This window comes from Danio aesculapii, chromosome 22 (assembly GCF_903798145.1).
Source record: "Danio aesculapii chromosome 22, fDanAes4.1, whole genome shotgun sequence".
Taxonomy (NCBI): domain Eukaryota; kingdom Metazoa; phylum Chordata; class Actinopteri; order Cypriniformes; family Danionidae; genus Danio; species Danio aesculapii.
Window position 1 is genome coordinate 9,270,174 of NC_079456.1, and position 25,097 is coordinate 9,295,270.

The 25,097-nt window shown below is 43.2% G+C and overlaps 1 protein-coding gene across 1 annotated transcript; it reads right to left on the reverse strand.

Moving 5' to 3' along the window:
• Positions 1-226: 226 nt before the first annotated feature.
• Positions 227-25,025, reverse strand: LOC130215493 (uncharacterized). Its single transcript, XM_056447306.1, has 11 exons — positions 24,940-25,025; positions 24,487-24,549; positions 23,404-23,718; positions 16,421-16,540; positions 16,179-16,223; positions 13,224-13,538; positions 7,609-7,908; positions 7,002-7,310; positions 6,498-6,803; positions 3,426-3,740; positions 227-1,947 (listed from the first exon to the last, which is right to left on the reverse strand). The coding sequence occupies exons 1-11, from the start codon at positions 24,956-24,958 to the stop codon at positions 1,874-1,876; spliced, it is 2,181 nt and encodes a 726-aa protein (XP_056303281.1). The 5' UTR covers positions 24,959-25,025; the 3' UTR covers positions 227-1,873.
• Between the last annotated feature and the right edge of the window lie 72 nt (positions 25,026-25,097).

Genomic DNA, 25,097 nt, shown 5'->3' on the forward strand with positions numbered 1-25,097 from the left:
TGATTTGTTACATTATTAAATAAACTTGCTTTTGTTTTAATTCCTGTGTCTCATTCTTTACTTTGAGGGAAAACCTTAAGTTTGCAAACACAATAATTCAGCTCTGCATTAGGTTAAATCTTTAGTCTGTTAGACTTGTAATTGTAAGTCAACGTCTTTTTTTCAAGTCAAAGTTTAGCAAGTTTCCATGTATTAACCGAGAATAAAGGATGCACGGTAATATATATTTGTTTTAAAAGAAAACTTTATTATCGTCTCTGGAAACATTTCGTGGTCCGCACACACACTTTATTCACATCAAGAAAACCAATTCTAAAGACAGTACCTGGCCTTTAAAAAGCATTAGATGGAAAGAAACCTGTTTAAAGCTGTCATATCTTAATAGATGTGGCCGTTTCTGGGAAGCTGCTGACCGCTGGGTCATAAAAGTACCAAGGGTAAAATGAGTCAAAAGGAGAACGGAGCACATTCATAAAAATACATGTGTGCACACGAATCAAAATATATCCCACGCTTATCTTATTCTGATCTGCAGCAAGACTATATTCATGCATATGTAGATTCATCAACATTGCTAAGAGCTTAAATGTTGTGTACATCAAACTCTTTATCTAAATGTTTCAGAAATTGAGATTTAATTAACATTTAGCGCACTCTAAAAACGCTGAATTTCATAACACAACATTGGGTCAAATATGGGCAACTTAACCACTGGGTTAAAGTATTTTAATTTTAATTAAAAGAATAAAGACATTTTGGGGTTGTCCATATTTAACCCAGTGTTGTGTGGTGAACAGACAGAAAGTCACTGCTGGAGCATCAACTACTTCACTGATTTGTGAAAACTTTATAACTGAAATACAAATAATCGAGAAGGAAACATGCACAGTTTATTACATCACACTTCACATTATAGCAAACCTATAATGATCATTCTAACCAGTAATTAAACATTAACACTTCACCCATAAATGACAATTCTGTCATCATTTACTCTCCTTTCACTTGTCACAAACCAACAAAAGACATTTTGAAGAAATGTTGAATATCTGTAACCACTGACTTCCATAATATCAGATTTTCCTATAAAGGAAGTCAACGTTTACAGCTTTCCAAAAAAAAATTAATAACTTTATGTTCAATAGAAAAAGGAACTCAGTAAAGGTTTGTAATCACTTGAGGACGAGTAAATAGTGAATAAATGTTCATTTTGGGGTAAACAGTCTCTTCAATAGACATCAATGTAATGCAACAACACATATCAAACATTGAGATCACAGACAAAGTTGATTACAACCCAAGAAAGAACAAACATCTGTGGCCCTCTGTTGAATAAATAGTCAAAACACTTTGTTTCTCAAACTAAGCAATATCTGCACTCGCATCCTATTTACTAATGATTGTAATTCATTAACATGCACAGGTTCAACTACACTGCACAAAAAGCTTTTCTTATCTAAATCTGTGCCTTGCTTCTAGTCCAAATATTTAAAAATTCTCAAATCAAGAAGCATTTTCTAGACAAGCAGCACAGATTGTCTTGGTTTTAGGAAAGAGTGTATCAAAATTGAGTTTTTCCTTAAAACAAGCAATATAATAAACTAAATAATCTTATGTCAAAAGGAAACAGGATTATTTTGCTTACACCATTGGCGGATTTATTTTTTGTTTTAAGAAAACTCACTTAATTTTATTCAATTATTTTCTTAAAACAAGACTAGAAAGTCTAGAAATGCTTCTTGATTTAAGATTTTTTAGGATATTTGCACTAGAATAAAACATCTAAGAAGAGCATTTCAGTGTATCCTATAGATTTCAAAACGTATCTACAGCTTTCAAAGGGTTTATGAGTTTTCAGGAAGGTCTGTTTAACTCACAGATAACTCAGGATTTCTTCATGCGGCATCTGTATATTTACTGATTCAGACGGTGTGTTTCTGGAGTCATCTGGAAGAAAAAACAGACAAAAAGAGAGAAGATCTTCATCTATTCTGTTGTTGTACATTATCAATATCACTTCTAACATCTGATAGAGACAATCAAAATGACCAATTTTCTAAATTATTCAACTTTGTCACATTTGTGTTCTTTTTGTTTGTATTGGAGTCCATTTTGTCAGGGAATTTGTACTTTTACTTAAGTGTTTGATTATTATATTTCATCCACCACTGCTAATATATGACAGCAGACCACAAATCCTCTTAAGTTGTACAGATACATTTAACAATTCAGAAATTATCTTGTTTTCAGGAATACTTCATAACTACACACTAAGAATCATTTGTTAAGAATATGGCAAATGGTTAATTCGTCATTTGTTAAGCATTAACTCTAGATTAATAGATGTTAGTAAGCAGTATAAATAACTACATTTACAACTGCTGTATTGTTGACCTATATGCACATGTATAATGTGCTTAATAATTGTGTTTTCATACATTGTTAATGATTCATTTTTCATTGCTAAATTGCTTTATTAACTCAACTTGATCCAGTTTTGTGACCCAATGTAAAGTGAGGACTATTTATGCTTTGTAAATCCCTTATAAATGACAATTAAAGATTTTTAAGTATCATAAGAACAATAAATCTTTGCCGTGTTATCTATAAAATAAAACTACTGTAAGGTTTAAACATTGCTGAATAACAGGAATGACAAAATACAACATCAAATTGAATAAAACGACAACAATATACTAATTTAATAATATATTATGATAAAATATGTCCATGTTAAGCGATATTTAAACTGTACAGTCATTATATTTTAGATAAGATTGCAAAGATTTAATTTTCATTTGATATGATTCATGAAGTCATTTGTTTTCTTTTTTCCTGTTCAGATTATAACTGAGCCTTTATTTGTCATTTTTAAGGGATTTACAAAGCATAAATAGTCCTCGGCGACACGGTGGCTCAGTGGTTAGCACTGTTGCCTCACAGCAAGAAGGGCTCTGTTTCGAGTCCCAGCTGTGCCAGTTGGCATTTTTGTGTGGAGTTTGCATGTTCTCCCCGTGTTTGTGTGGGTTTCCTCTGGGTGCTCCAGTTTCTCCTACAGGGTCAATGAAAATAGTGTCTAATAAAAGTTCTCCACTCCACAGCACCAACACAAACCCCTACTGCCAACTCTAAACCATTTGAGAGAGCGGTCTTAAATAACTGGGGGTGCAAGAGTCGTAAATAAAAAAATTGATAACTTGCTTTTATACTTGTGTTGAAAATTCATGAAATTTACTTAAGACTTTACTTAAGACTTTGAGAAGCTTCATAAATACAGGCCCAGGGTCAGTGAGATCTTGCAGGCCCAGGTCATTTCAAGGCCTTAGATAAGCAAATATGTTAGAAAAAATGGATTTTGCACTTAAAAAAATAACTAATAATGGATTGAGCATCATTTTAAAGTTAATTAGAGTTAAGTTACCCACCAGAAACGGTAACATTGACTTTCAAGCAAATGTTTTTCTTCTGTCTATTCCAGAGGTTCAGCTGATAAACTCCAGAGTGGCTGCTTCTGGTGTTTTTCACGGTCAGAGATGCGGTTTGATGGTGCAGCTCCAGCATGCCTCTGAATCTCTTATCATCCCCTAATGAAGTCTCACTGACGTCTCCGTTCTTTCCAGATACTAGAATCACACCATCAAATGTCCACTGCAGTTCGTCACCTCGCTCTACATTTAAATTAGTGATCAAAATTAAGCTTTCTCCCGCCGCCACAGACACCGTGTTTGAAACAGATTCACCTGGAAAACAAACAGAGAAAGTTACTCAGACTGAGATAAAAGTAAAGTTATACTATCTCTTCGCATAGGACTGTGTGTCCTTCAGTATTTCTAAGTTTTTTTCTGTATTTTCAAAAACTGACACAAAATGTTGTGAACATTGCAAACTTAACTTGAAAGTATAAACTATAATGCACTTAGCTTATCATCTAATATCATAAAAAGTGTCTTTATAATATGCATTCTTACTTTAAAGAGCCCATATTATGGGTTTTTGAAAATGCTCTTCCATGTAGTGTGTCACACAGCTCTAAGTGAAGTGAAATGTACAGCTAAGGCTTAAATCTGTAAGTGTACAGTGTTTAAAACGATTGATTTATCTATAAAAGAGTCGACTCATAGTGCTTCAAACGAGTCGTCTTGATAACGAGTCATTAGGTGTTTTGTGATGACGCGGCTACGAAACACAAGTAGTTGCGCGTGCAAACCCGGGAGATTTGAAACCTGCGGCCCCGCCCACTAACAGAAAAAAAAAAGTTACACACACACACACACACACACACACACACACACACACACACACACACACACACACACACACACACACACACACACACACACACACACACAGACAGACAGACAGACAGACACCGGTCAAATGAAGTTGCAGATGGATATTATTGACAGTTCACCCAAAGATGAAACCAGAGCAATATAGCCCAGCCTTGAGCAGATCGAGTGCTTACAAAGAAGACTTTATCAGTTTGTTAAAGGAAGGATCAGTAAAGACTGTCAGAACATGGATCAGTGCATCATGGATCAGTTTCTTCCCACATTTCACAAATGTAAGTACGTGTGATTAAAATTTCTGCCTCGTTTACTCTAGCTTGCAAATTATGTATTTAGTTGTGTTTTGTTACTTGTAACTGTGTGTGCTGTATCAGGTTAACTCTTTATATTCTCATATCGCGTGTAAAGCCACGTTGAAAATGTGATGCGTGCCGCTTTGTTTACGGATCGTCAGCTGTTTCTACACACATGCAACGGTCAAGTTTCAAAATATTTCAGCTCAGGTTCGAGGTGAGGTGTCTAAATTGCACCCAGCAAGCTGAACTAGCGCTCTAGGCGTGTGTGTTGTGTCCTCGGGGAGAAGTGTAATGTGTGTGTGTCTCCTCTGAGGAGGGTCGTGTGTGTGTGTGTGTGTGTGTGTGTGTGTGTGTGTCTCCTCTTAGGAGAGTAATGTGTGTGTGTGTCTCCTCTGAGCAGGGTAACGGATGATCACGCCGCCCTCAACCGGATAGTGAAAACAAAAGGGACCCGTTTGTAAAGTGAAGACTGGGGGGGGGGGGGGGAATATCCGTATTCGCGGATATAACTAAGGACGCGGGTGGTGAGGGAGGTGTCGCCGACAACGCCGCGCCCTCTATTCTGGACGCGCCAGGCCCTGTGTGTGTGCGTGCGTGTGTGTGCGTGTGCGTGTGCGTGTGTGTGTGTGAAGAGCAGACTGTGACGGGCTAGGAGATCTCCTCGCCAGTTCTTGGAATTTTTGCTCAATAAAATAGTTAGTCGTCTGTATTTTCTAGTCCATCGTCTGTATTTACATTCACCCACTGGCAGCCAGAATCCACTTTGAAGCGTGTATGCACTGTGACTACTTTTATATTGTAGATTAGCAGCTGGGCATTTCACTCTGTCTCGCACTGAAGCCTTGTCCGTGTCGACCAATCGCAGCAGGCTGTTATTGGTCCAATCAGCGTGGATTAGCTTCACGCTCAGGAGGGGTTTGGGAACAAATGAATCGCTGAACGATTCACATGGGAGTCGCTGGGATAATTAGGTAAAAATAAATGCAGATTATAAGACCATCAAAGTGTTTTTTGACCTTGCATGCATATTAGACTGTTGTTGGAGACCCTTAAAACCTAAATATGACTCTATTTCATGTATAATATGGGCTCTTTAAATGTCAAGGCTTATTGTTTGTTCTGTTCACTGATTCACCACTAGTGGGTGATCTGAGGAAACCCTCATGATTTATGTGAATTTTAGGATACACATCGCCCCTAGTGGAGAATCATTGATTTTTCAAAACGTTTTAACATAATGAAGCCCCGTTTACTGAAATGATGTAAGCTTGCCAATAAGATAAGCACTCTGATTCAAAACAAAAGATTTGTAAATGTTGTAAAGCTTCATGAAGTACTGCTTAGAAAGCAGCCATCACTATTTAGCAATATGAAGTAACAAGACAAACAGCTCAGTGGATAGAACTGTTGCCTCACAGCAAAAAAAAAAAAAAAAAAGTGTGGGGTTTGGATATTCCGGTTAAGTGCTGATTCCCCCCAGTCCAAATACATGCAGTATAGGTGAATTGGAAAAACTAAATTGTTCGTATTATGTGTGTGTGTGTGTGTGTGTGTGTGCGTGTGTGTGTGTGTGTGTGTGTGTATGAATGAGAGAGTGAATGGGTGTATCAGCACTGAAGTTGGTGTACTCTCAGTGCTGGGTTTGCAGCTGGACGGCCTTTGCCACATAAAACATATGCCAGAGTAGTTGGTGGTTCATTCCACTGTGGCGACCCCTAATAAATCTGTGACTAAGCAGAAGGAAAGTGAGAGAGAAGTAACGAGACTAAAAGCTAATTTCTTTACACATAATTAGACTTATAGATTAATTACCAATCAGCTGTTGGCTCTTAATAACATTCTTGTTTTTCAGGTTGCAAAACTAATTCAGATGTCCTTATTGTCTTTCAAAAGTAAAGTCCATTAAACTCACCAAATACAAAGACTCTGAATGAGCTGTACGTGGGCTTTTTGCTGCTGACGATGTGTAGTTTATAAGCTCCAGAGTGTTCGCTTGTGATGTTTCTGATGGTCAGAGATCCAGTCATCTTGTCCAGCTGCAGTTTGTCTCTGAATCTCTCGTCGGCTTCAGTAAATGTGCTCTCTGTGGTTTCTCCATTCCTTTGAGCTATGAGGTTGTTTTCGTCTCCAAACCTCCACAGGATCAGACCATCTCTTTGTAATTCAGCATGAACATTCAGAGTGACGTTGTTTCCCTCCTTTCCTAATATCATACTCGCTTAAAAACAAACAAAGAAAGGGTTGAAATTAGATCAAGTTAATGTAAAATGTTTCTCATTGGGAAAAAAAGTTTATCCAATTCAATTTATGCACATTTTTAAAATTCATTTTAAGATTTCCATTAGACATTTTTCAAAGACGTCATCTCTGGATGACGTCTGAACATGAAGGAGTTTGAGCTAAATCATAGACTCACCTTTGACTGTAATGAAGAACTGTTTTTCCATTGGCCCTTTGCTGCTGTTGATCTTTAGTGTATACAGTCCATTGTGTTCAGGTCTGGTGTTCTTGATGGTCAGAGATCCAGTCTTGTCATCCACCATCAGTCTGCCTTTGAATCTCCCATCAGTTGTATCATGTGTAAGGATCTCTCTGTTCCCTTCCTTGATTTCAGCTATGAGAGTGTTTTCTTCGCCGCACAGCCACTGTATCTGATCTGTTTCACCAATTTCACCATTAACCTTAAGCGTGACAGGTTTTCCCTCTGTCACTGACACTTTCTTGACTGTGTCAGAAAGAAGAAATGAGATCCTCAATCACTTTACAAAGGGAAAGTGAAATAATAATGTGATGAAGTCTATTACAGTTAGAATTATCGAATAACCGAATAAATAAATTAATCTGTGAAATCATAAGAATTTATGCGGCACTAAAACAGACACAGACATTACTTTTTCATTATTAATACAAATCCCACAAAATATTGAGACATCAAATATTACTATGCACACACATTGTAATTGCGTGATAATAATACATTACATGGAGGCATTTCAAAGCATCAACATCACAGAAATACTCACAGTTTACCAGCACTTTGAAGTTCTTGCTTGAGGTTATCTTGCTGTTGTTGCTGATGTGTAGTTTGTACAGTCCTGTGTGATTGTTTTTGAAGTTTGTGATGGTCAGAGATCCAGTGTTCTTGTCGAGGTTCAGACTTTTAAATCTCGCATCAGGAAAGGCGACTGTACCTGTGGTCTTTTCCAATTGAGCTATGAGACTGTCTTCATCTCCAAACATCCACAGGATCAGATCATCGTTCTGTATTTCAGTGTCAGGGTTTAAAGTGACAGAACTTCCCTCTGACACTGACATCACATCCTCTTCATTTGTGACAGAAGCACATAGAAACAGAGAAACACAAAAGAAAGTTCATTCAGATGCTCTTTATCAGGACTGAACAAAAACAATGAGTTGATTCAATCAGTTTTGTGGTAGTTTAAACAATGATCAAATGAACCGTTACAGGTCAGTGATATTAGAATAAGATGCATCATAAAAAAGACAAATGTCATTTAAAATGGAAAGAACTACAATTTCATGAAGCTAACGACAAAATCATCGGAGGATGGGCTGTCATTGTCTGATGAGGATGCGAGCCCGCTCGCTCCCTCCCTCCGGGGTGGAGAGCGCGGCGTTGGCATCTAAAAAGCAGACATGATGGCCGTGCTTTCTCGGGCTGCTTCGGCCGTGGGTCTGGTGATGGTTTATCCCCCAGCCCCGCGGCCGGATCGACTAGATGGGTGTGATGTGGAGGATATAAGGAGCAGTCGGAGGCCATGGGCGAGGTCTCTATCGGCGGGATTGTATGACCGCTCCCCCCCGCCGAGCCATCCACATCCACTGCTTTTTCGCCGAGGACGCCCGCCTGCAGCTTTGCTTCGCCGCCCCCGCCTGCGCCTCCGGCCACGCGGCTGCGCCGAGCATCGCGCAGGCAACCAGCGTCCCCCGCCCAGGGCGCCGCTAAGTTCGGTAAAACGGACCGCGAAGCGTCCCTGAGGCGGGCCATCTGGGGAGGAGGGAATTTGCTCTTTCCCCGCTGGAGGGCGGGGCACGTAATTTAAAGGCGTAAAAAAAAAAAAAAAAAAAAAAAAACGCCATCAAATCCGCAGTGAAAGAGCACTTTTCCCCTCCTCCGGATGTGACAGCCCGAACACTGCCAGTCTGGGACGCTATGCCTTCCAGCTCGCAGGATCGGTGCATTTCGCCAATGGCTCACGGAGTGCGAGAGAACGGTCTCCTTTCTCTCCACTCCCAGCCCCTCTTCTGGAGTTTGAGTGCGAGACGAGAACATCTCCTCTCCCGTGGGACCCCAGCGCTCCCTGGATGAGCCCACTCACTTCACGCTGCCCCGCCGCTGGCACGTCAGCGATCATGCGGGTGGGACTATTTGCGGGGGCTCTGCCTGCCTGGTTAGCGCGGGCCAGCCCATCGCAATGGCTCATCCATACGACCAGACTCGGCTATGCGATTCAATGGCCTCCCAGGTTCACGGGCGACCAGGGTCAGTCCTGCGTCCGCCCCTGTCTTGCGAGAGGAGATTGCTGTCCTCCTGGCAAAGGATGCAATCGAGCCGGCCCTCCAGCCGAGATGGAGCGCGGGTTTTACAGCCCGTACTTCATCGTGCCCAAAAAGAGTGGTGGGCTATGGCCAATCCTATATCTGCACATTTTGAACCGCTGCCTTCACAGGCTGCATTTCGGAATGCTTACGCAGATGCGCATCACGCGATGCGCTCGTCCTCAGGATTGGTTTGCAGCAATAGATCTGAAGGACGCGTATTTTCATATCTCCACACTTCCACGCCACCAGCAGTTTCTGCGGTTTGCGTTCGAAGGTCGAGCGTGGCAATACAAGGTCCTCCCTTTCGGGCTCTCTCTGTCTCCGCAAGTTTTCACCAAGCTCGCGGAGGGTGCCCTCGCGCCCCTTCGGCTCGCCGGCATCCGCACGCTCTATCTCGATGACTGGCTGATTTTTAGCCCACTCGGGAGCAATTGATTATGCACAGAGACAAAGTACTCCGGCACCTCCGCCCGTTGGGGTTTCAGGTCAACCGAGAAAAGAGCAAGCTCACCCCCGTGCAGAGCATCTCCTTTCTCGGGTTGGAGCTGGACTCGATCACTATGGAGGCGCGCCTCTCACGAGAGCGCGCCGAGGTAATGCTGAACTGTCTGAGAGAGTTCGACAGGAAAAAAGTGGTCCCCCTGAAATTATTTCAGAGGCTCCTGGGGCATATGGCATCTGCAGCCACGACCACGCCGCTCTGATTGCTCCATATGAGACCACTACAGCATTGGCTTCACGATCGGGTCCCCAGACGCGCATGGCACGCGGGCACACCGAGTGACTGTCACTGCGCTGTGTCGCCGCACCCTCACCCCCTGGAAGGACCCCTCCTTCCTACGGGCCAGTGTGCCCCTAGGTCAGGCGTCCAGGCATGCTGTCGTTTCGGCAGATACCTCCAGTATAGGGTGGGGGGGCCGTGTGTAGTGGGCATGCTGCTGCGGACCTGTGGAGGGGAACCCAGCTGCATTGGCATATCAACTGCCTAGAGCTGTTGGCAGTGTTTCTCACTCTGCGCCGCTTTTTACCGGTGCTGAGGGGGCAACACGTGCTGGTCAGGACGGACAGCACGGCCGCGGTAACGTATTCCATCCGGATGGGGGGTATACCCTCCCGCTGCATGTCTCAGCTCGCTCGCCGTCTGCTCCTCTGGAGTCATACGCGGCTGAAGTCGCTGCTTGCTATTCACACCTCGGATGGGCTCAACCGTGCGGCCAACGGGCTCTCACGGCAGCTCCTTCCCCGGGAGAATGGCGACTCCACCCCGAGTCTCGGGGCATGCGTAAGTATGCACTTCCCCCAGTGAGCCTACTCGCGCAGTTTCTGTGCAAGATCAGGGAGAACGAGGGGCAGGTCTTGCTAGTTGAGCCCCCTGGCCCAACCGGACCTGGATATTAGAACTCTCCCTCCTCGCGACGCCCCCCCTGGCGAGCCCCTTTGAGAGAGGACCTACTCTCTCAGGGACAGGGCACCATCTGGCACCCTCGCTTAGTTCTGTGGAACCTCCACGTGTGGTCCATAAGACGCGACGAGGAAGACTTAGGTAACCTACCGTTGGCGGTGGCTAATACCATCACTCAGGCTAGTGCACCCTCTACGAGGCATGCCTACGCCCTGAAGTGGAGTCTATTCACTGAGTGGTGCGCTTCTCTCCGAGAAGACCCCCGATTTTGCCAGATCAGTGTTGTGCTTTCTTTCCTTCAGGACAGGTGGAGCGAAGGCTGTCGCGCTCCACACTGAGGGTTTACGTGGCCACCATTTCCGCTCATCATGATGCATGGATGGCGGCACCGTGGGGAGGCATAACCTCATCATCCGGTTCCTCAGAGGTGCGAGGCGATGTATCCACCCCGCCCCCCTCTCATGCCCTCTTGAGATCTCGAGGTAGTGCTACGAGCCTACGTGGGGATCCCTTCGAACCACTCGACTCGGTATCCTTGAGATTTCCGTCCTTGAAGACAGCTCTGCTGGTCGCGTTGGCATCGGTTAAGAGGGTTGGGTACCTGGAGGCATTTTTCGGTCAGTGACTCGTGCCTAGAATTCGGGCTGGCCTACTCTCACGTTGTCCTGAGACCCCGGCCCGGCTATGTGCCCAAGGTTCCTACCACGCCGTTTAAGGATCAGGTAGTGAGCCTGCAAGCGCTTCCCGCGGAGGAGGCAGACCCAGCCCTTTCATTGTTGTCCTGTTCGCGCTTTGCGAATATATGTGGACCACACTCAGAGCCTTAGATCCTCTGACCAGCTCTTTGTCCGTTACAGTGGTCGGCAGATGGGAAGTGCCGTATCTAAACGGAGGTTGGCCCACTGGATAGTGGATGCCATCTCCCTCGCTTTTGAGCCAGGGTGAGCCGTGTCCCCCGGGGGTGACAGCGCACTCCACACGGGGCATCGCATCCTCCTGGGCATTAGCACGCGGCGCCTCTCTGACAGACATTGTAGAGCTACGGGTTGGGTGACACCCAATACATTTGCAAGGTTACAATCTGCGAGTGGAGCCAGTTTCCTCAAGGGTATTAGGTAACCCTTGGTGATTGAGGAAACGATTCGGTTGAGGTCTCGAAATACGCTTGCCGCGCCACTCTCCCTAACCCGGAGATACGTGCGCTTTTTCAGCTTTGTCAGTTTAGTTCCCCATTTTTTTCTCCGAGGCCCCCAGCACCTGACTCAGCGGAGGAGTCAGGTGTTGGCCCGTTACGTTGTTGGCATGCTCGCTGGTCAGCCCGCGTTCTGGGTATAGGTGCCTGCTATGCGTGATCCCCGCTGGCGATCCCATACGTTCACTCAGCCACGGTATAGTCCCCCCTTCTAGGGCAGGCTCGTGTCTTCCCTCCCCGCTAACCATCCTTATGCAAGGACTCCCCATCTCTGGGCTAGTCCATAGGTTGTCACCAGGTCTCCCCTCTGGGTAGCAGGTGAGCTCCGCAGCGTCCTCCCTATCGGGACCGAACGCTTTCCCAACATACTGTCGTATCAAAACCTATTTTACTGGGTTATTGCGACTCCCCGAAAAATATAACTGTTTCTGAACAGGTAAGTGAGGGCCAGGGGACACGTTGGAAGACTGTGTCTCGGGGCGTTGTAGGTGCGCTCGCTCTACTGCGTGGCACACTCTTCGCCAGGGACGCGGTAAGGTTCTTTCGTTGTGGCGTTTTCCATAGATTTCCCCATAGTGGAAGTTTCCACATAGCATTGGAGTTCCCCATCCGAAGGGGAACGCTACGGTTACTAAAGTAACCCTTCGTTCCCCGAGGGGGGGAACGGAAATGCTATGTTCCTTCGCCACAACGATTGTCCCTTAGCTGTTGAGCGTGAAAGTCTCTTCAGCTAGAAAAGGATGTCGAGCATGGCACTGGCTGCGTCTTTATAGCATGACTGATTGTCATTGACGCCAGCTGTGCACGCTGACGCTGCCAACTCATTGGCATTTCATTGGCCCGTTTTTATACTCTTTCAAATGAATGGTTTCTGACGAAATCCCATAGTGGAAGTTTCAACATAGCATTTCCGTTCCCCCCCTCGGGGAACGAAGGGTTACTTTAGTAATCGTAGTGTTCTTCATATAATGGCAAGTTCATTTGTATTCAATTACAGGAATGTGTAAAACAAGATTATTCAATTAATTGATGAAATCAAACTATTTAAATGGATTTAATTGTATATTAATAATAATAATAATATAAATAACAGCAATAATACTAATAATAGAGAAACCAGGTCAATTTGATCCAGGCATGAACACTTTGGTCATGGAGTCAGAAGGGATGAATGAAGGTTAAAGATCTGTATGTTTAAACTGTTTAATCTTAGCCTGTGAACTGAGCTGTTAATGAAAGTATCTTTTTGTTTCAATGCATGTAATTGGCATTGCACACACTCATAAACTCGGGATCAAAGTCTGAGTTAACAGAATAAGTTTATAATCAGGGTCATGGTCAATATAAAGCCTGATTGCACTGGCAAACTAGTAAACTCAAAAGTAATCCTATAATCCTGAGTTTGTTTAGCCATCATCATGGAACAGGCACCTGCTCTTCACTTCAACACTGACCTTCATTTAAAGACTTGAGATACTCACGTATGAGAGTAAGAATGAATGTGTGGTATGAGGTCTCTCTGCTGCTGATGATCTTCAGTTTATAGACTCCAACATGTTCGCTTGCTGTGTTTGTTATTGTTACTGATCCAGTCTTAGAGTCCAGCATCAGTCTGTCTCTGAATCTCCCATCAGCACCATCATCTGTGGAGATCTCTCTGGCATTTCCATTGACTTCAGCAATAAGAGTCTCTTGTGGTCCAAACGTCCACAGTATCTGATTGTCTCTCTGAATTACAGCATCAGGCTTTAGAGTGACAGATTCTCCCTCCTTCACAGACACTATCTTCGCATCATCTGCCACAGCAGCACATGAACATAGTGACATGTGGATATTATGAATTAATCTTATTTAGTATTTGATTAAATGTTAATGAATTAAAACTAATAACCAATAATGCTACATGAACTGACTTGTTAGTAGAAATGCAGACATTCCCATTCTCCTGTTTTACAGTCTTGACGTGAAAATGAAAAGTGCAGTGCTGTTGATGTCAGGCCAAACTCTGGGTTGAGGACACAAACACAGTTTATTATTGGCACGATAATAATGTTATGCAGGGTAACAAAAACACAAGACATCACAAGTGCAAACGAGTAAAAAAAAAAACAAGAAATAAGCAAGGTGAGCAGACAAAGTAGACCAACAAACCAAATACATCAAAGCAAACTAGGTATGTGAAGAAAGAAAATTTAGGTTTGAAACACAAAATTCTAGATGCACTTGGCTGAAAACTAAAACTGCTTTGTAATAAGTATTTATCATTTTAATTTACAATATTTAATTGACTAAAATTTTTATGACTGTGAACAAGTCGAGATGCATCATTTTACCACCATTGCCATGACAGCACAGTAGCACTAATGCAAGCAGCAGGAACAAGTATATGACATAGAAATCTACTGTCGGCACATCAGTTGAGCAAACTTTGCTATTCCGGTGAGCATATGCAGTTCATGCATTGATAAGTATGTGCATGATACGAGTATGAATATGAGTGGAATAACCAGAGCAGAATTGAGCTTATTTGAACTTTGACCTTAGTGTATGCTGGTGCTCTTGCATTTTGTTTAGTGCAGCAACAAACCACCATTGTATGGCTTGGGCCATTAAAATACATGGATTTCATAGCACTGCGCTTTCTGTGTTCAGTGTAAAAGCCGCTTCACATTGTGCGATTACTAGGCTGGAGGCAGAGTCTTTTTTTCAGCACATATTTTCCCTCTTTTGATGGTGGGTCTGATAGTGGGTTCACTCGAACACGCTCACAGCTTGCGTTGTTGACCTAGGGTTGCGTTACGTGCCTGACCCCATTTGTCTCTGACCTGCCGATGGGATTTTGACGATGCGTGAAAATGTGGACTTGTGGTTTTGCCAATCTTGCGCCTTTTTCGCCCACTGGTCGATTGGAGCTTGTGTGACTCCCCAGCAAGTGTGTCTGATTCCTGCTAACTGTGGCTGGGCGGTACTGGCAGACCCCCAGGGCCCTCAAGCAAGGGGAGCTGCTCCGGGAAAGAGCAAGCAATTCCCGCAAGCTGTGGCTAGGCATATTGGCACAAAGGGAAAGCACCAGGGAGCCTTAAGTGAGGTGGGCTGGCCCAGCAAGTTTGTCTTATTCACGTTAGCTGTGGCTGGGCGTACTGGCAGACCCCCAGTGCTCTCTAGCGAGGGAAGCTGGCATGGGAAAGAGCGAGCATTTACCGCTAACTGTGACTGGGCAGATTATCATGAAGAGAAAGACTCAGGGGGGCCTATAACAAAGCGGGCTGGCCCAGCAAGTGTCAGATTCCTGCTAGCCGTGGCTGGGAGTACTGGAGGACCCCCGGGCTCTCCAATGAGGCGAGCTGGCCCAGAAGGAGTGTCCGATTCCTGCCAGTTGTGGCCAGCTTAGCAAGGCAAGCTCAGAACCCTAATAAAAATTAGCGGTAGAACTATGAGTGGTTGGTGCACCGCAGCCACCACGGAACCTGAACTGGGAGAGGCTGGGAGATAATGACACATGCCTGGGCAAGCTTTGGTCGGGCAAGAGCCAGTGGAGCGAGTCTGAAGGATGGTAGCTCTTTCAAACAAGCGTCTGGAATGACAAAGGTCCAGTTGGAAGATGGTGGGTCTCAACTTGTGGGTTCGCTCGCCACAGAATACACTCACTGTTTGTGTTGTTGACCCAGGTTCAAAAACGCCAGGTCATGCCCGACCAGAGGCACCCTTTTATGACCAACCTGTCGGGATGTCCTGCGCCTGGAGGTACATGGCCGACCCGGTTTATCTCTGACATGCAGACGGGATTTTGACGATGCGTGAAATTGCGGACTTAGGTTCTGCTGATCTTTTGCCTGCTTCCCCTACTAGCGATTGGAGCTCATGTGACGCCCCAGACAGTAGAGTCTCTGGCAGGGTGAAACAAGAAGGGGTGGTGTGGGGTCTGGCTGGCCTCAATCCAAGCTGATCTCTGAAGCATACCCAGAAAAAGGGTAAGGGTGATGGATTTCCGGTCTGGTTCAGTCCTGTCGGGTGTGCACACCCACGGCAAAAAGATATGCAAAGTCCCACACGGTTGGCACAGTGAAGCTGCCCAAACGGTGCCGTTTGATGGCTAAAATGGGTTTCTTTGAAAGAGGGAAAAAATGTAAAACAAATCCCCAAAAAGTTTAACAGCTAAGCATTAAACCCAGTGGGAAAAGAATCTGAAAGTAATGGTTACACACACAACCTTTTTAAGGAGGGCACCAGCGGCATGATGCAGAAATGGGCACCTTGTTTTGGCCTGCTCCTTGCGGCGTGTGGGTCAAATTTTGCTAATGTCATGCAGGTCAACAGTGGACAAACACAGACTTCAGTTATTGCTACTCTAAACCAATTTTAACAAAGCTGGTGTTAAAAATGGCTTTTATGCTGACTAACAATGGAAACATTCTACAATAGCATGTAATACTTACACATCTGACATTGTTGAACAACGAACTCTCCTTTTTGCTCCTCCTCTTTTTAGCAGCACATAGAAACAAAAGATTAATTAATACTTGGAAATTTGAATCAATCATGCAGTCACCATTTTAAACATACAATATACTGTAGCTTTGGACAAAATAAAGAGGCTGCTCCAAAAATACTATACATGAACTACATATGAAAAATGCATTATACAATTAACACTCTTCTGTAGCACTACAGCACTTACTTTTAGGAAGAAATTTGTGGCGATGGTAAAACACAAAAGCCGCTGCTCCCGCAAACACCAGCAGAAGAACGATGACAGATATTCCTGCTGCAGCACCTGGAGATAAACCCGAATCTGGAACTGATCAAGAAAAACAAGAATGAACACCATAAACATCCACTACTGTAGATCTTTTAAGTCAATGTTTGTTAATGATTCTTGATCAATTACATATAAAAATTAAAACATGTACTTTAGAATACTTTTTGATATTTATATACAAGCTGCCTGTAAGTTACATCAGCTCCAAACACATTCGTGTATCCGCTAGGACTGTGCAATTAATCGAAAATCCGATTTCAATTTCGGCTTAGTGGTTATTCATATTAACCTTCATTTGTGTAATAAACAAACGAGTTGAGATTCAAAAGACATGTGAAAGAGAAACCATTAAAGCGACAGCGCAATATTCCTGCTGCCGCCTGTTTTTATCATTAATCAAACAACAAAAGGAGAAAATCCCTCACTGCTCTTGACTGAAGGACTTTTGTAGCTGAAGTGTTTTTCTTACAGTGTAAATGCTTAAAGCACATTTTGTTTCATATTTTTGTTTTATTGTATTTATTTCTCTTTCCTTTGCAGGAAGGAAAATAACTGTATATATGCAGTTGAAGTCAGAATTATTAGCCCTCCTGAATATTAGCAACCCTTTTCCTCCCCAATTTCTGTTCAATGGAAAGAAGATTTTTTTTCAACGTATTTCTGTACATAATAGTTTTAATCACTCATTTTACTAGATATTTTTCAAAATACAAGCATTCAGATTCAAAGTGCGATTCAAAGGCTTAATTAGGGTAATTAGGGAAGTCATTGTATAACAGTAGTTACTTCTGCAGACAATCAAAAATATAATGCTTACGGGGGCTATTAATATTGACCTTAAAATAGGTTTCAAAATATTTAAACCTGCTTTTAATCTAGCCAAAATAAAACAAATAACCCTTTCTCCAGAAGAAAAAAATATTAGAGGAAATACTGTTAAAATTTCTTGCTCTGTTAAACATCATTTGGGAAATATTTATTTTAAAAAAAAATTCTCAGGAGCGCTACTAATTTTGACTTCAACTAATAATCATTTTGAATAATCGTGATTACAATTATGACCTTAATAATCGTGATTATGATTTTACCCAAAATTGAGCAGCCCTAGTATCCGCTAAACTGGAATGATCAATTTGTCATCATTCATTGTAAATTACAGACATCTAGTGTTTTGCGATTTAAGATTGCCCTCGGTTTGCTATTAAAGATAATAATGTTAAATATTGTTCAGTTTCTTAACCTTTTCACTGGTAACTTCAGAACATCTCCCTGGAGTGAGGTGTGAACTTCAGAACCACAGTTGTGGTAAAATCAAATGCTGAATCAAAAATTTTTAAAATCCCGAATCAATATTGGAGTTACTTTTGCACACTAGAGAAAGGATAACACCACAGCTAAATATTTTTTTAGACAGGTAATGATATGTTTTAAAACTATTTTAGTAACGCAAACCTGATGTAGATTGTGTTATGAATGGGTTATATGCACAGAAGTGTTGTGCAGCCACTGAAATCTTTCAGCGATAGATTGATGTGACTATTTTCAGTTTCATACCTCATCAAGACCTCATCAAGATGGCGCCGCGGATGGCCGCTTCGGTGTGGAGCTCTTCAGTGTTTGTACTGTTTTTGTTAGTCTGTCCTGTTTTATGTTTATCAAACACGATCAGTTACACCAGGGACGAGCTGCTGGACATTCGGCAGTGCACACCAACTAATCAAGAACTGGATTTTGATTTTTGTGGCGTTTTGCGGAACATTGTAGTCGGCGGAGCAGCCGCATTGTGGAAACGCTACAAGACGCGCAAGCGTGGGAAGCGAGCCGGCGCGCTCGTCAGGCTAAGACAGCGCGGCTTCAGAACGGCACTGCCCAGCATCCACGTGGCGAATCTCCGCTCTCTTCCTAACAAAATGGACGAACTACTTCTGCTCACATGCAAAAACAAGAACTTTAACAACTCTGCTGTCCTGTGTTTCACGGAAACCTGGCTAAATGAAGCCATTCCAGACAGCGCATTAACCCTACCGGACTTTCAGCTGTACAGAGCAGATCAACGGGCAAAACGCGCGGTGGTGGGACATGCTTTTACATCAACAGAAGGTGGTGTATGGATGTAACTGTGTTAAAGAAGATGTGCTGTCCTGATGTGGAAGTGCTTTTCATTAACTGTAAGCCGTTTTATTCACCAAGAGAATTTTCCTCGTTCATTCTCGTCTGTGTTTACATTCCACCGCAAGCACACGTGAGTACTGCGCTGCAACAGCTGGCTGATCTGATCACAGAGACAGAACAACAACACCCGGACTCTGTTTTTATCATACTTGGGGACTTTAATCAGGCAAAACTCACACATGAGCTGCCTAAATTCAAACAGCGCATTACATGCCCCACCAGAGACAATAACATTTTGGACCATTGCTACACCACAATAAAGGATGCATATCGCTCCGTCGCCAGAGCAGCTCTAGGACTCTCCGATCACTGCCTGGTTCATCTTATACCAACTTACAGGCAAAAACTTAAAACTACTAAGCCAGTATTAAGGACTGTCAAGAGATGGACCAACGACACAGAGCAGGTCTTACAAGCCTGTTTTGAATGCACTGACTGGAATGTTTTTGAAGCTGCAGCCACAGATCTGGACGAGCTCACAGAGACTGTAACATCATACATCAGTTTCTGTGAGGAGTTATGCATCCCTACCAGGACCTACTTGTCATTTAACAATGATAAACCATGGTTCACGGGAAAACTCAGACAGCTTCGTCAGGCCAAAGAGGATGCTTACAGGAGTGGTAACAGGATCCTGTACAATCAGGCCAGGAACACATTGACAAAGGAGATTGGTGTGGCTAAGAAAAGCTATGCCAAAAAGCTGCAAAACCAGTTTTCAGCTAACGACCCTGCATCAGTGTGGAGAGGCTTGAAAAATTTCACTAATTAAAAGACACCGTATTGACCAGTATCGACAGCAATAAACATATTGCAAACGAGCTGAATATGTTCTACTGTAGATCTGACCAGACACCTCACACCCGCCCGGACCATCTCCCTACACGGCCATCAACACCACATCAACACAGCCTGGACCATCTCCCTACACAGCCATCAACACCACATCAACACAGCCTGGACCATCTCCCTACACAGCCATCAACACCTCCAGCCACCCCCCCCCCCCTGCACTTCAAATCAGTGAGGATAATGTGCGTCAGATCTTCAGTAAACAGAAGAGAAGGAAAGCACCAGGGCCAGATGGTCTCTCACCAGCCTGTCTGAGAACCTGCGCTGACCAGCTGGCTCCCATTTTCTCACATATCTTCAATAGATCACTGGAACAGCGCAAAGTTCTTTCCTGCTTTAAAGAGGCCATATTATGGGTTTTTGAAAATGTCCTTCCATGTAGTGTGTAACACAGCTCTAAGTGAAGTGAAATATCCAGCTAAGGCTTAAATCTGTAAGTGTACAGTGTTTAAAATTATTGATTCATCTATAAAAGAGTCGACTCATAGTGCTTCAAACGAGTCGTCTTGATAACGAGTCATTAGGTGTTTCGCGATGACGCAGCCACGAAACACAAGCCTCAGTAGTTATGCGCGCAAACCCGGGAGATTTGAAACCTGCGGCCCCGCCCACTAACACAGAAAAAACACTAGACACACACACACACACAGACGCCGCCGGTCGAATGAAGTCACGCTCTGCTCAGATGGATAATATTGACAGTCTCTACCCAAAGATGAAACTGTGAAGAGTCAGTGGTTGAGGTTTATTCACTAGTGTAAGTAAGTGCGATTAAAATTGTTGCCTCGTTTACTTTAGCTTGCAAATTAATGTATTTATTGTGTTTTGTTACTTGTTAACCTGGTACAGTACACGCGGTTACTCTTTATATTCTCTTATCGCATGTAAACTACGTTGAAAATGCGACGCGTGCCGCTTTGTTTACGGATTTAACGTTAAATGCTTTTGTGAGCTCGCGTTCCACTGCTGTTTGTCGTTGCTATGGCGATCGTAAGCTAGGAGACAGGAGACTCTTGTCGATCTCCCTAGTTCTGAGGAGGAACGTGATGTGTTTGTGTGTGTGTGTGAGAGAAAAAGAGCAGGTCGAGTGAGTGAGCGACGGCTAGGAGACCGGAGACTCGCATCGCTCTCCCTAGTTCTTCTGAGGTGCGTGATGTGTTTGTGTGTGTGTGTGTGTGTGTGTGTGTGTGTGTGTGAGAGAAAAAGAGCAGGTCGAGTGAGTGAGCGACGGCTAGGAGACCGGAGACTCGCGTCACTCTCCCTAGTTCTTCTGAGGAGCGTGATGTGTGTGTGTGTGTGTGTATGTGTGTGTGAGAGAGAGAGAGAGAGAGAGAGAGAGAAAGAAAGAGCAGGTCGAGTGTGTGACAGCTAGGAGACTTGCGTCGATCTCCCCAGTTCTTCTGAGGAGGGTTGTGTGTGTGTGTGTGTGTGTGTGTGTGTGTGTGTGAAAAAAGCCTTACACTATGAAGCGTGTGTGCACTGTGACTACGTTTATATAGTTGATTACCAGCTGGGCATTCCACTCTGTCTCGCTCTGAAGCCTGTCACTGTCGACCAATCGCAGCAGGCTGTCATCGGTCCAATCAGCGCAGATTAGCTTCGCGCTGAGGAGGGGGTTGGGAACAAATGAATCGCTGAACGATTCATATGGGAGTCGCTGGGATAATTAGGTAAAAATAAATGCAGATTAAAAGACCATCAAAGTGTTTTATGACCTTGCATGCACATTAGACTGTTGTTGGAGACCCTTGCAACCTAAATATGACCCTATTTCATGTATAATATGGGCTCTTTAAGCGCTCTACTATCATCCCAATCCCGAAGAAGCCAAAGATCACAGGACTCAATGACTACAGACCTGTGGCCTTAACATCTGTGGCCATGAAGTCATTCAAAAGACTGGTGCTAGCATATCTGAAGGACATCACTGGACCCCTGCTGGACCCCCTGCAGTTCGCCTATAGAGCAAACCGGTCTGTGGATGATGCAGTCAACATGGGACTGCATTATACCCTACAACATCTGGACAAACCAGGGAACTACGCAAGGATTCTGTTTGTGGACTTCAGTTCTGCCTTTAACACCATCGTCCCATCACTGCTTGAGTACAAACTGGCCCAGCTCTTTGTTCCTAGCTCTGTCTGTCAATGGATCACCAGCTTTCTGACAGATAGACAGCAGCTAGTCAGAATGGGCAAAATCACATCCGACAGCCGCACCATCAGCACTGGTGCCCCCAGGGATGTGTTCTTTCTCCACTGCTCTTCTCCCTGTACACCAACGACTGCACTGCAAAAGACCCCTCCATCAAACTCATTAAGTTTGCAGACGACACTACTGTTATCGGCCTCATCCAGAACGGTGACGAGTCTGCATACAGACAGGAGGTGGAGCGGCTGGTGTTATGGTGCAGATACAATAACCTGGAGCTGAACACGCTCAAAACAGTGGAGATGATAGTGGACTTCAGGAGAAACCCCCTGCACTCCCCCCAATCACCATCATGAACAGCACTGTGGCTGCAGTAGAGTCATTCAGGTTCCTGGGCACCACCATCTCTCAGGATCTGAAGTGGGACATTTACATAGACTCTATTGTGAAGAAAGCCCAGCAGAGACTGTACTTTCTTCGTCAGCTGAGGAAGTTCAACCTGCCACAGGAGCTGCTCGTACAGTTCTACTCAGCTGTCATCCAATCCATCCTCTGCACTTCAATCACTGTCTGGTTCGGCTCAGCTGCCAAAACCGACCTCTGTAGACTACAGCGAATAGTCCAGACTGCTGAACGAATCACTGGCACAACCCTTCCTACACTTCAAGAACTGTACTCTTCCAGAGTGAGTAAAAGGGCTCGCAAAATCACTCTGGACCCCTCACACCCAGCACACTATCTGTTCGAACTGTTACCATCTGGTCGGCGCTTCAGAGCACCAAGCACAAAAACAGCCAGACACAGGAAAAGTTTCTTTCCTCAGGCGATCTACCTTCTGAACAGTTAAATATTCCCCTACTGTGCAATAAATATGTGCAATACTTCTCATTCGCACTTGTACACAGCACCTTATAACCTATATATTTATAACAACCTGTACATACAACTCAACATCCAGGTTTCTTGACTAACCGCATCTGTTTAATGGTTATCTTTTTTTTTTTCATATTTATTTTGTGTTGTCACTTGTCACTTTATGTACACTGGAAGCTTCTGTAGCCAAAACAAATTACTTGTGTGTGTGAAGCACACTTGGCAATAAAACTGATTCTGATAACAACAAAACATCAGTAAATAGTGCTGCCTGTGACACAGTGCCTATATTGTTTACCATGCTACTCTGAATATTCGGTCTAAAATAGCATGCAAGTATGGCTTAGTAATAAGTGTAATTCCTGCACGCCGCCGGACAACCACTAACTACATTTCTAGCTGGCGAATGACATGAACTAGTGGGTTGTCTGCTGTCATCTTCATGGTGTGCATTCGTGTTTTATAAGGTGTGGCTTTGGATGGCATGGGAGGGACTGAGTTTTAAAGATATTATGCAAACCAGTTATCATTTTGGTAGATCACCTACTGCACCATTAACGTACTGTATTTGTTTAGCAAAATTAACAACTGAAGTTTAATCCGATATATACATGCAGAAATCTAGTTGATGTACATTGACTAATGCTCAAGTGTTAACAAAACATCTTTGGCCTTTTATGGCAGTTTATGTATAAAATCCTACAGAAACACAACAGCATATTGTGAAGCAAATTCTGTCACCTGTCATATTATATAGCTGTAACTCTGTAAGAGTGTTAAAAACAGTATAAATATTATTCTATATAGTATAATTAAAAGGTAAGGGAACTAAAAAAAATTTTTTAAGTCCTCACCACTGAGAGTAACGTTGAATAACCACTTCGAAGTTGCAGATTTGTGGTTGATCTCTGCTTTATAAAGTCCAGTGTCTGTGGTTTTGATGTCCATGATGGTCAGAGATCCAGTCTGACTGTTCAGCTTCAGTCTGTTGAATCTCTCAGGGTCTTTGAGATATGTGGTCTTGTAGTTGTTGAATTCAGCAACGCGTAAAGTTTCAAACCTCCAAATTATTCGAGTGATATTTTTTATACCAATAATATCAGTGTTAAGAGTCACAGTCTGTCCCTCCATCACTGACACTGACACATTCGTTTCAGCACCAAACACACCTGCAGAACAAACAGAAACAGCATCTCAGAGACTGAAACACTGCTGGGAATGTTAAAGGGAGAGAATTAAGCCTCGTCTTATGAACATAATTACTTTAATTATTCACCTATAAATAAAGAACAAATAGTCTGCATGACAAAGTATGAACCCTAACATATAATCCATTTACGCTGATGTACGTTTGGCTTGTTCTTTATTTTTTATTCTTCATTAAAGTAACTTATGAATTGTAATTAGTTACTGATCCTAAATTAGGCATGACAAAATCTCTAGCCATTATTATAATTTTGTGCAAAATTTTTATTTTGAAGCAACAACAAGTGAAATGAACATTAAATATCTTAACACTGTCAATACAAAGAGTCATGAAGAAGATGAATGCATAAATATAAGCAACAGGTTATTATAAAATAAAAAAATAACTAAAATGAAGAGAATAAATTATATTGATATTTGATATAATGATATTTACACAATTATTTTTTTCATAAATCCTTGATTCTCTCGTGTGTGTGTGTGTGTGTGTGTGTGTCTATATATGATTATTCATATTTAAAAAAAAAGTAGCTTACTGTAATTACACGTACTTCATTAAAAAAATATTATGCAATGTAGATGACATACTATCTCTAGGCCAATACTCCAAGCACGCACGGCATCATGTGCTGCAGAAAAATTTGGCTAAAAATAGTTACCCATGTTGGTTAGAATGCTGTGTGTGAAACCGAAAGCAGGCCTGATAATTAATGAAGAAACAGCACACTTACCGCAAGTTGGTAGTAGAAACAGAATGATCCCCAAAATGATCTTCATATTGCTGCGGTTTCCAGCTAAATCCGGTTTATAAAAACAGTATTAGTGAGTTTCTGAGGCACACCCGGCGCGTTTTCTGAATGAAACAACAAATCTGGAGACCCGAGAAGAGATATTACTAAATAAATCAATTTGACAGAATACGTTCGTTTACAATTCAAGTCATGTTCGAGTCTCATGTGAGGCGTCAAACTGTTGTCCAGTTCGTTTGAACGAATCGTTTTAGTGAACCGGTTATTTAAAGTAAACTTCTTGACAGTTCACCAAAACGGACAGAATCGGTTGAAACCGTTCGCATCAATCAATACTGATCCTACTAAAGTTTCAATGTTTGGGCCAGTTTGACACGTGTCTGACAGTCAATTGGACAGAAAAAAATAGTATCCCAGAGAATATACAAATCTAACCTGAAGTAAGACACGCCATGCTGAGAGAATGAACTGATTCATTTCATTCGGACTGGGGATACGGAGCATGCGCCGAACAAACATGCAACAGCTGACATTTAACACTGCCTGAAGGGCGGACCAGGAGGCGAAGGGGGGATTCCTGGTGCCAGTGCTAC

Coding starts and splice junctions, on each gene's coding strand:
- LOC130215493 (XM_056447306.1), bottom strand. Junction 16,541..23,403: donor ATTCAACGTTACTCTCAGTG/GTGAGGACTTAA, acceptor TTTCTTGATCAG/TTCCAGATTCGGGTTTATCT. Junction 7,909..13,223: donor ATTCATTCTTACTCTCATAC/GTGAGTATCTCA, acceptor TCACAAATGAAG/AGGATGTGATGTCAGTGTCA.